Below are 9,855 nucleotides of genomic sequence, written 5' to 3'. Positions count from 1 at the left end.
AATGGGGATCTTTATCTGAGTTTTGCCTTCATTGAATAGCGCCATGATGGTGTTTTTTTAAAAATGGGTCAAACGTTTCCCCCCCCCCCCCCCCCCCCCCCCCCCTCATGCACGTGCAATTTGTCCGCAATGCCAAGTAGTATTCGTTGTAGACACAGTGACTGGCAGTGAGGTGATGCGATGTGTGCCCACCAGGACGTGCGGGAGCGGCCCGCAAATAAAGATATGGGACATAGTACAGTGGAAACAAAACGCAAACGGCAGACTCAGCGCACGGGTGACTAGGCCTGCTCCTGAGCCGAGGTGGGGGCCTTGCCCGCGAGGCGGTCCAAGTCGAGGTTTTCAAAAATGTCCTCGCCAAAGATGTCTCTGATCTCGATCAAGGCAGGCTCCCCTCTGATGACGTCCGGGGCTTCCTTTTCGAGCAGGTCGGACGGCAAGCTTGTGGACACGGCGATGCAGCGCATGCCAGCGGCCTTCGCGGCCTGGACGCCAGCGATGGCGTCCTCGATGACGACGCAGCGGTCCGGGCGGACGTTGAGGCCATTCGCGGCGGCCAGGAAGACATCCGGGGCGGGCTTTTTGTTGGGGATGAAATCCGAGGAGGTGATGAAGTTGAAGGTTTCCGGCGGCAGGCCGATGGCGTTTAAGTTTGCGTCGACTTTGACTCTGTCGGCAGCCGACGCGACGGCGACCTTCAAGCCCAGGGCCTTGACGCGCTGGACGAGGCTTACGACGCCGGGGAACGGGGCCAAGTCTGCGATGTACTCTCGCGAGGTATAGATGTCAAAAAAGCGGGCCTTTGCCTCGTCCGGGTCGAAGGCGGGGACTCTGTACAGGGCGGCGACGCCGGCGAGGAAATTGGCCTCGCCCGTGCCGGTGAAGGGGGAGAAGTCGTCTGCGGAGACGGAGACGTTGTAGAACTGGTCGAACAGGGCGACGGCGGCGTGGCGCGACGGGAGCTCCGAGTCGCAGAGCACGCCGTCCATGTCGAAGAGGACGGCGTCGAAGGGGCGGGCCGAGGGCGGGACGGGCAGGCAGGCGGATAGGCGGGCGGCGCCGAAGTAGGCGCGCTCGATGTGCGACAGGTACTGGTCCAGCACGGCGCAGCCCAGCTTAGAGATGGAGCCCGTCCCCCGGAAGCGCTTGGACGCCAGGACGGACAGGCGCGAGTGCGAGTGCGGCGAGATGGCGATGCGCTGCTGCGACGTGATGGAGGTGCGCGTCGGGATGGTGACCGGCAGGTAGGCGGGGGCCGGCGGGCGGCGGCGGTAGCGGGAGTGGTGCGGGAAGGGATTCATGGTGGGCGGTTCGAGAGGAGGGGAGGGCGGGGACGGGGATGGGCTATGGGGGACGAAGGTGGGGTGGGGGTGGGGGCGTGGGCGAGGGGAGGTGTTGGGTTGGGAGGTTTGAGAGGTCGGCGAAGGAGCGGAGAGCGGAGAGCAGGGCACGGGCAGGGAGGTGGTGGCGGTGCGCGGTGTTGAACGCGCATTGCTCGATAGTTTTGCCTCCGCCCACGCGGATGAGCCACCGCGCCCGCCACTGTGTGGTGGTTGATCCAATCCGCATGCATCGCGATCCGCAAGTCACCTCGATCGCGATCTTCCAGCCACCATCGGCCACCATCGGCCCAGAAATGGCCGTATGCATTGCTTTTCGGGTATAAATATCGAACGATTTCCCAGAGAACACATGACCGTACTAGTCGGGATCTGACTATAGGTTATCTTAAATCTGATTTCTCTAAATCAGGTGTCTCACCCAAGCATGGATGACGACGTTGTCGCTGCGCGCAGAGCTGGATAGATGCGGTGAATGACGATCTCGATCGAGAACGTCTTCCCGCACAGAAGAACGTGTCGCGAAGGAGTACGCTCCGACGCGCCGCGCGTAGTGCTGTCCGACTGCTTTTTTGCCTCTTTTCCTACTTTTTCCTACTTTTTTATACCCTTCGAAGACTACATGTACTTCGAAGACTACTTCGATGTACGCACAGTTTTCTTACGCTTTCTCCAACCGCGATGCGTCGCTTGGTCAACTTTTACCACTCTGCACCCCTGCGTCTTTCTCTTTTACAACCCTTTCTCACGTCCAAAGCCCAGAGTCCACCACCCGCACCTTTTGCAACAGCACATCCCTTTCCCTCTCCTCCGCCACTCTCAACTTCCCACTAGCCCCCTCCCTAATCCACACCGCCTTATCCACATCCTCGCCCTTCTCCCCCCCGACCTCAATAAACGCAAAACTCGTCCGTCTCTTAACATCAACCTCAGCCCTCTCACACAGCCCCTCGACCCACACCGCCGTCGCGCTCTTCCTCCTGACCACTTGCTCCTCCATCTCCATCACCTCCTGCTCTCCCTCCTTCTCCTGCTTCTCCTCCTTCCGCACCTTCACCCCTTCGCCCTCCATCCTGCTAGCCTCGGCCAGCCTGCGCCCGTACCTCTTGCCGCCGCCGCCGCCCTCCTTGACCTCGCGCCACGCCCTGGCGGCCTCCTCGCGGAGCTTTTCCAGCTGCTCGCCCTCCGCGCCGCCGCGCCGCGCGTCCTTGCGCCCCGCGCGCACCAGCTTGAGCAGCCCCGCCACGTTCTCCCGCCGCGCCCCGAACCGCGCTGCCAGCGTGCTCGCGCTCCACCGCGACCCGTCCTCCAGGTGCAGCGCCTTCATCTCCTCCTTCATCTTCGTCGGGATGTACGCCAGCGTCCCGTTCCTCCGCCGCGCACCGTGCCCCGCAGCCTGCACCGCTGCCACCGCCGCTCGCGCGCTCATCGACACCGACATCGCCCGCCCCGCTTGTGGATCGTTCGCGTTGCGCGAGAGGGAATGTCCTACTGTCGATCGGAGTGGTCTGGAAGGGGGTCCAGCGGCACGGTGGCGCGCGATGCGGTCGTCAAATTTACGTCAGCTTTGATATAATTTTGATCCCCCGGTTGAAAACACTTTAATATTTTTCTACGAAAAACCGCAGGCGGCTTCCTTCTTTTTCGAACAAATCACGTCCGCCTTTTGCCCAACCTCATAACAAGACCGTCTGCAGCTCAGAGTTGCGGCACTTGAAACGTTACAATCCCTCTGTGCAGTTTGGAAATATGTTCGCCCTTCTAACACTCCAATAATGAATAGCCCTAGCCGCAAGGCCAAACGTTTATCGGTGCAGAAAGAACACGCATTTTGGGCGTGTATGTTTCTATGACAACTAACTGTATCGGCGCCCAGTCAAACAGCTTGCGACGCCGCAGCATTAATCTTGTATGACTCGCCTACCACCTTTCCTTCATTCTCTTCATTGGAATCGAAGGGAATAATGTCGTGCTCCATAAAATCCTTTGCAGCAACAATATTGCCTTGGCCTCGTCCATATCCCTGTAAAGCCTCTCGCACTAGAAGATTTGGGCTCACCAAGTCCTCTTCTTCGTCATTCTCCTCATCAAGCACTCCGTCACCGTAAGGTTTACCATTTACGCTCCCGTTCCCTTCCGTGCCATTCTCGCTTGGATCGTCCCCGCCGTGTAGCATCTCAAGACGGCTAGAGAAATGAGTAAGCGCTACCTTTCTCGCTTTGATCTGTCGCCCAAATGCCCCGGCCATCCGAGCAGTACTGTGCATCGATACCTTAGCTTTGCCCCTCAGCGCTTGTGTGAAAGTCGCCTCATGCACGAGCAAGTCCGAGTCCATCGCAGCGTCCTGAATCAACGTCGAGTCACACGTATCCCCTAACACAGTCACTTTCCGTCTGAATCTTCCGCTACTCTTCTTGTCCAAAGCATCAGAGAATTTTGGCGTTTGCACAGTGCCCTGTTTTTTTTCTGGTGAGGTCTGCAGCACATCATGAGGATGAACGACGAGCCCCGTTTTTGTCACCGTAATTGAACGCCCGGATCGGAGGACACGCAGCTGTGTTCCGTGCACGCCAAGCTCTTTTGCCTTTACCTTGTCGATTTCAAGCGTATCTAGAGATTTGGCGCCATTCACAGCCGCACCATTCGATTGACTGCGTGCCACACCAACGGTGTGGTTTGTGCTTCTCAATGCAGTCTCTGCGGGCTTCTCATCCACCCTGTTTGCTTCGAATCGTTCGCGGAAGACATACCCAAAACAGGGCAGTCGATGCCGCAATGGAGCCGCAACCACCTCGACTTTCACGCCTTGGTCCCCCTCCATCCACAGGTGCCAGAGTCCGTCCGAGCTCACACAAACATCCTCCGTTCGTACTTCTTCAGGATGAGGAGGAGGAGACTGCTTTGATAAGTCCAGTACTCGTTCCGAGCTCACATTGAGCTCTCCATCATCCTCGCGTTCCACAATAAATGTTTTTTTGGTCTCATATCGTTCTGAAAACTTGCGTAAGTGAATAAAGTCAGTGGGCCTGGGCACGAGCTCAGCGACGGAAAACTGAACTCCGACAGGATTCGTCCAATACAAAGAAGTTCGCAGAAAGCCCCGCGTCCCGTAAGGTCCGAATATTTGAATGACCGGTTCCGCCATCTCCTCGCCACTCTCCGTTGCTAGACGTCTCCGGTGCTGCGCGAATCGTCCAATGTTTATGAGTAAGGCCGGCAGCCCATAAATATGGTCCCCATGTAAGTGAGTAATAAATATTGCACGAATCCATCGAAATCCGTGAGTCATACACCAGTCGCATCGAATGAGTTGGTCGTCGGTGTTCTCGCCAGCGTCCACGAGAAACATTGAGGGCTCGGCATTGTCCCTTTCGCTCTGGGGCATTACGATCATAGCCGTGGATGAAACGTTGCGCTTCGAGGTTGGCACGGCTGATGAAGTGCCCAGGTGTACGACCCTCCAGCTGCCGGGCTTCATCCCCAGAGCTTTACGGCGATGCAATGTCAGATCTATTGGGGGCCGCATACCATCCGAAAAATCAATTACGACGTCCATATCCTCACCTTCCTCAAAATTATGAACCACTCTATGCTCTTCCTCTGCAGATGGGACGAGGGTGGTATGCATTTCATCATCCGCTGCCTCAGCAACAAAAAATGGATCAATTTCCGGCCAAGGGTTGCGCAGGAGCTCCTCTTCTTCCTCTGAAGTTGGGACCCATTCACCACGTTCATAGTCATATTGAACTGCTGCTGGATACTGTGAGGGGTTTCCGTGGCGATCTAGAGGTTGTGGTGGTGGTTGAAGATCGTCCGAAGTGTGGCATGTTGGTGCTCGAAAGCTCACTTCTCTACCTCTGAAATCCTCCCAATAAGCGTCATCTTCCTCCCGCCAACCCTCGAAGCCACTCACTTCGGCGGGGGTAGGGGGCAATGGTGGTATTCCTGGTACCTGACCGTGTTCCCGCAACATTTTGTAGTATTCGCTCCGTTCATCTCGTGACATGCCCTGTGTATTTATTGATTCCTCATCTGACCGACAAGATGGCGCTTCCCGGCGACCCGCAAACGTCGCCTCTGAGCGGGATAGCGGATAAACTGACGACGGTCGACGTCGCTTGCATATAGTGCTGCCGAATAAGCTCTTTCGAAAAGCATGAGTCACACAGTTGGCTCCTGTATTGGCGACAAACGAGCAAGAGAGATCTTCCATCTGTCTCAGTTTTTTCTTTGGTGGTAAACGGCCTGTCCGGCGCGGATAACGACCTGTTCACAGCACGTATAGTCGGCAACGTAAACGAGGGCGACCCAACCCCGCCAACAGGGTCAACGGCGTATATTCTTTCGCAACGATTTCCGATCGAGTTGAATTTTTAGGTACTTTGTATTTTTTAGATAGTATGAAGTACACGTGTACATACTGACCCTGTTTCTCTTGCAGCAGGGCTCCCTCTAGCTAGTACAGTGTCTACTGTACACAGGTGATATTTAGCCTCATACAGTATGAGATCCCGTTTCAACATTTTCCGAGCTCAATTTGCGCTCTGAGCGGAGTAATGCTTGGCAAGATCTCGTGTCCTTGAGGACATTTTGGAATGTGTGTGGCAAAACTTGTTGGCGTGGGGTTGAGAAAGGATGCATTCCGAGTAAATAAATCACCAACGTGGGATTGTGAGATTTGGTCTTGAGAATGGGGTTGCCGCCATCCTGTGACTTCTCGCGACGATTGGATGATGACTGAGTCTGAAGAATAGAGCCGTGTCGTCGATTGTAGTTTGACATAGTTTGGCCTCCATTCTCGCTCGTTACAGTTCTGGTGAGAATAAAGATTTGTAGACATGTGCTTCGAAGCACTCAGCTGGGATCCTTGTGTTGTGACTGCAGTTTTCGAGTCGAAGCATTTTCCAGTATAAATAGCAAGTCTTTCAATTCATCTGCAACGCCTCGGCAGTAAGAGCGATTCATGGTAGAATCGAAATCTTGATCCTCCACTCGCCGTGCTCGTAGGAGGATCTTTGAGTGGAGAACTTCGATATCGGAAAAGGAGCTTGTCTTTGTTTGCGAAGATTCTTCTCCACTGTAAAGTTGGGCACATTCACTTTGCTCCATAAGAACGCAACGCGACTGGGATTCGTTCCACTGAACCGGTTGCGGCATAATCGCCGAGCATTGCAACTGCTGAAGCCTGGCTTGAGACTCTTCAATGGGGCCCAGGATGCTTCTTGGAAGGACCACCTGAGTGTGGCGCCCTGGCATGTTGCGAGAAAGTGCACTTGTCGTCCGAAGAACTTGTGTCGCGTGGTGAAACACGGCTGCTTCGCGCAGGCGCTTTATGCAGGATTCTCTCAAGGTCTGCCTTCCGCATGTCAGCACAGCAAGCTCGAGGAGAGAAGCTAATTGATGCCAGTTGCTTGTAGAGACACTTCGGTGAAGCGACATTGAAGCTCGTGCGACAAACGCCGATGCCGGGGCACATATTGCTGTTCCCTTGCTCATGATTAGAGCCTCAGCATGAGTACAAGCGCTCTGTATGGCTGCAACTGACATCAGTGCGGGGTTGAGGATGTTCAGTGCTCTCTGCAGTGTCCGGACTGGCGCACGGTCCCGTTTCAGACATGAAAGCGCAGCTTCCGTAGCGGACTTTCCATCCACGAGAAATGACAGCAGATGGAGGGCAGCGTCGCTGAGATTTCCGCCATGAGATTCCGTGTGTACTATGCCCTTCACCACTTCACACAATCGAGCACGATTGAGCCCGGCAGCTTCAAACACGCGGCTCAGTGCTAAGTCATGGCCTGGGAATTGTGGTGAGAGCCCTTGGCTTTGATTCAATTTTTCTCCTCCGTGTGATAGCACTAACCCACACAAGCATGACAGGAATCGAAGAATAGTGGCGTCCAGTACTACACTGCTCGTGGGTTCTACGTCAGGGTCACTGATGATGCCTCTCGCTTTCTGATACATTTGCACGACTTCATCAAACTTTTCGTCGGTCTGTAGTATCATGAATCCCAGGGCACCAGCAAGTGGAATCCATCTCCGTTCTGCGTACCCAGTGCCAAGTGAAAATGAGAATCGTGTTGCTCTAAGCACGACGAAGAGCAATCTGTGCCTCCCTTGTTCATTATTCTTTTGAGCATCCATTAAGCCGAGAATGAGTCGGTGCGAAAGCAATGCACGAAGTGCGCTTCGAGAGTTGATCTCTGCAAGCAGGAAGTCTTCCAACATGTCCCAGTCGTCACGAGAGGTGCGAGTGGTATTGTAAAGGCTTGTACATTGAACAGCTATTGAGGAGAGGCATTCAAAGAGAGTGAGGCCCGATTGCAGTTCTCGAAATGTAAACAATTTGACTTGAACACTATCTAAGGATGCGAATAGAACTGGGAGAAGTGCCGATTGAAGCGCTTTTTGGCAGAGCAGAATGCAGTTGTCGCATGCTTGGTGTTGGCACTGCGACCCTTCTTCGTTCGGCGTATGTGAGGTTTGGGAGGCGGACAGCCTGAGCAAGAGGAGGATGGCTAGAATTCGAACATGCTTGGTTTGCATTCCAAGAGCTCGAAGGAAAGAATGTTCTTGTTCGGTCGGGGTAGCATTCAAAGCCTTGAGTAGAAGTGTTTCAGGGCAAGTCGGTGCCCCCTGTGAATAAACCATGGATAGGAAGGATCTCATGATGCCACCTAGAGCCGGGCAAACGTTTTGAATCAGATCTTTGCGCACGGCTTCCGGGATTTGGTCGTTGTAGAATGCAGCATGAGTCACACATGCAAGCAATCTAAGCACCTGTCCTGTAACACACACCCATTTCTCCTGATCGGTGGCATGCCCATCGTGAAAGTTCAAAAAGGCCTTGCAGCACCGCGCGGCGTTAATGGCATGAAACCTAGCAATCTTCAAGTATCGCGTAAGCGTTGTGGCAGGGTTATTTCCCATCTGCAGGTTCCAAAGCTCGCTGGAGCGCTGTGCCATTTCATGCAGCATATTCCGCACGCCCACCAAGGCGCTCGCGAGCACGCGCAATCTCACCGGAACCGGAATCTGGGTCGCGTCGGCGCCCTTGAGGCACGTGGCGGTGACGACCTTCCACGCGGCGGAGTAGAGCTTGAAGACGTCGACGATGTCGAAGGAGACCTGGTACTCGCACACGACGAGCAGGTCGGGGATGGCGCATGCGTTAGGCTCTCTGCACAGGTGGTGCAAAGCCGTCTGCGCTGCGGCGACCGCGACCGCGTCCGCGCCCGAGGCGCTGGACGCATCTTGCACGACGCGTACCACGGCCGCCGCCGCTGTGGCGGCGGAGACCGATGTGTCGGCGGTGACGAAAGAGCGAAGATGAGCTACATCTGTCGTGGTAGCGAGCATCCCGGCGCACTGCGAGCGGGCAGGGGTGGAGAGGTAGTCGATGGCCATGGTGGGGGTCGTTGGGTGAGTGACGGCACAGGACGGCCGGAGGTGAGGGTTGGTGGATGCACCAAGGTTCGGTGTGCTGGCATTCCCGCCAAGCGCAACTTTCGTTCCAGTGAGCAGAAAAATATCCAAAATTCTGTACAGCACACACTTGTACACCTGCACAGCCTACGGATTCATTGTGACCATTGCCTCAACTCCTGTTATGTTTCGCTACGGCAAGTCTGCAGCCCGCCTTGCACACCCCCGTGCTGCCAACCGAGAAATGGACGCTAGCCCCCGGACCTAAACCAGGAACTCAGCACAGCGGCAGTGACCCAGCAGGGCATCGGCGGAAAACGTTTCCCAACCAGCCCTCAACCCCTCGCACCATGGCTACCAAACTGAATCTCCGGGCGCGCTTCCCCGACGGCAAGACAGAAACGCTGCTGGGTCTCTCCAGCGACATGACGTACACGGCGCTCCTCGAGCAACTCAAGATAGTCGCCAAGCTGCGCGCGCCGCCGCAGCGCGTCCTGGTTGCCGGGCGACCCCCACGCGCGATCGAGACGGAATGCGAAGCGCCGCTGAGCAGCTTTCTGAAGACAGGGGACTCCCTCATCGTGGAGCCGGTCGGCCGCACCCAGACGGCCGGCCTGGCGGCGAGCCGGGGGCGGCGGTCGAAGAAGACGATGGTGCAGAAGGCGGAGGCGCAGCTGAACGGCGGGAAAAGGAGTGGCGCGGCGCGGAAGAGGGGGCGGATCGCGACGCTGGACAGCCTTGGAAAGCGCGGAAACGGGCGGCAGCGGAAGGCGCAGGCCGTGATGGTGGACGCAGACGCGGACGACCCTCGCGACAAGGACTGGGAGGAGGGCGGGTCGGACGCGGAGGTGAAAGAGGTGGGGGCTGTCGGGGCGAGACGGTCGAAGCGGAAGAGACGGCAGGCGGCTGCGGGGGAGGGGCTCGGAGCAGGGGGATTCGACCCGCTTGGCTTGCAAGCGGCGGGTGAGGGAATCGGGGTCGCGTTGGCAGAGTCGCTCCGGAAGGACGAGAGCCGTCTTGATGCGACGGGGCGCAAGTTTCGCGACGGGCTGCAGACGGCGTTGAAGGAGCGCGAGGCGGAGGCGGCGGG

The 9,855-nt window shown here is 56.4% G+C and overlaps 3 protein-coding genes; 1 reads left to right on the top strand and 2 right to left on the bottom strand.

Moving 5' to 3' along the window:
* Nucleotides 1-281: 281 nt before the first annotated feature.
* CHC_T00008946001 (HAD-superfamily hydrolase) lies at nucleotides 282-989 on the bottom strand. The gene has a single exon (XM_005719231.1). The coding sequence runs from the start codon at nucleotides 987-989 to the stop codon at nucleotides 282-284; it is 708 nt and encodes a 235-aa protein (XP_005719288.1).
* Nucleotides 990-3,108: 2,119 nt separating this feature from the next.
* Nucleotides 3,109-4,734, bottom strand: CHC_T00000240001 (hypothetical protein). XM_005719230.1 is given in 2 exon segments: nucleotides 3,109-3,216; nucleotides 3,217-4,734. The coding sequence occupies 1 exon segment, from the start codon at nucleotides 4,732-4,734 to the stop codon at nucleotides 3,217-3,219; it is 1,518 nt and encodes a 505-aa protein (XP_005719287.1). The 3' UTR covers nucleotides 3,109-3,216.
* Nucleotides 4,735-4,742: 8 nt separating this feature from the next.
* CHC_T00000239001 (hypothetical protein) lies at nucleotides 4,743-5,201 on the top strand. Its single transcript, XM_005719229.1, has one exon. It carries the CDS (start codon nucleotides 4,743-4,745, stop codon nucleotides 5,199-5,201), a length of 459 nt encoding a protein of 152 aa, XP_005719286.1.
* The last annotated feature ends 4,654 nt before the right edge of the window (nucleotides 5,202-9,855 follow it).

Source organism: Chondrus crispus, genomic scaffold (assembly GCF_000350225.1).
Source record: "Chondrus crispus Stackhouse genomic scaffold, scaffold_472, whole genome shotgun sequence".
Lineage (NCBI taxonomy): Eukaryota > Rhodophyta > Florideophyceae > Gigartinales > Gigartinaceae > Chondrus > Chondrus crispus.
This window is presented reverse-complemented; position numbering and strand designations above follow the sequence as displayed.

Bases quoted from the DNA above. Each gene is read 5' to 3' on its own strand.
- CHC_T00008946001 (XM_005719231.1), bottom strand. From the start codon at position 989: ATGGACGGCGTGCTCTGCGACTCGGAGCTCCCGTCGCGCCACGCCGCC.
- CHC_T00000240001 (XM_005719230.1), bottom strand. From the start codon at position 4,734: ATGATCGTAATGCCCCAGAGCGAAAGGGACAATGCCGAGCCCTCAATG.
- CHC_T00000239001 (XM_005719229.1), top strand. From the start codon at position 4,743: ATGAAACGTTGCGCTTCGAGGTTGGCACGGCTGATGAAGTGCCCAGGT.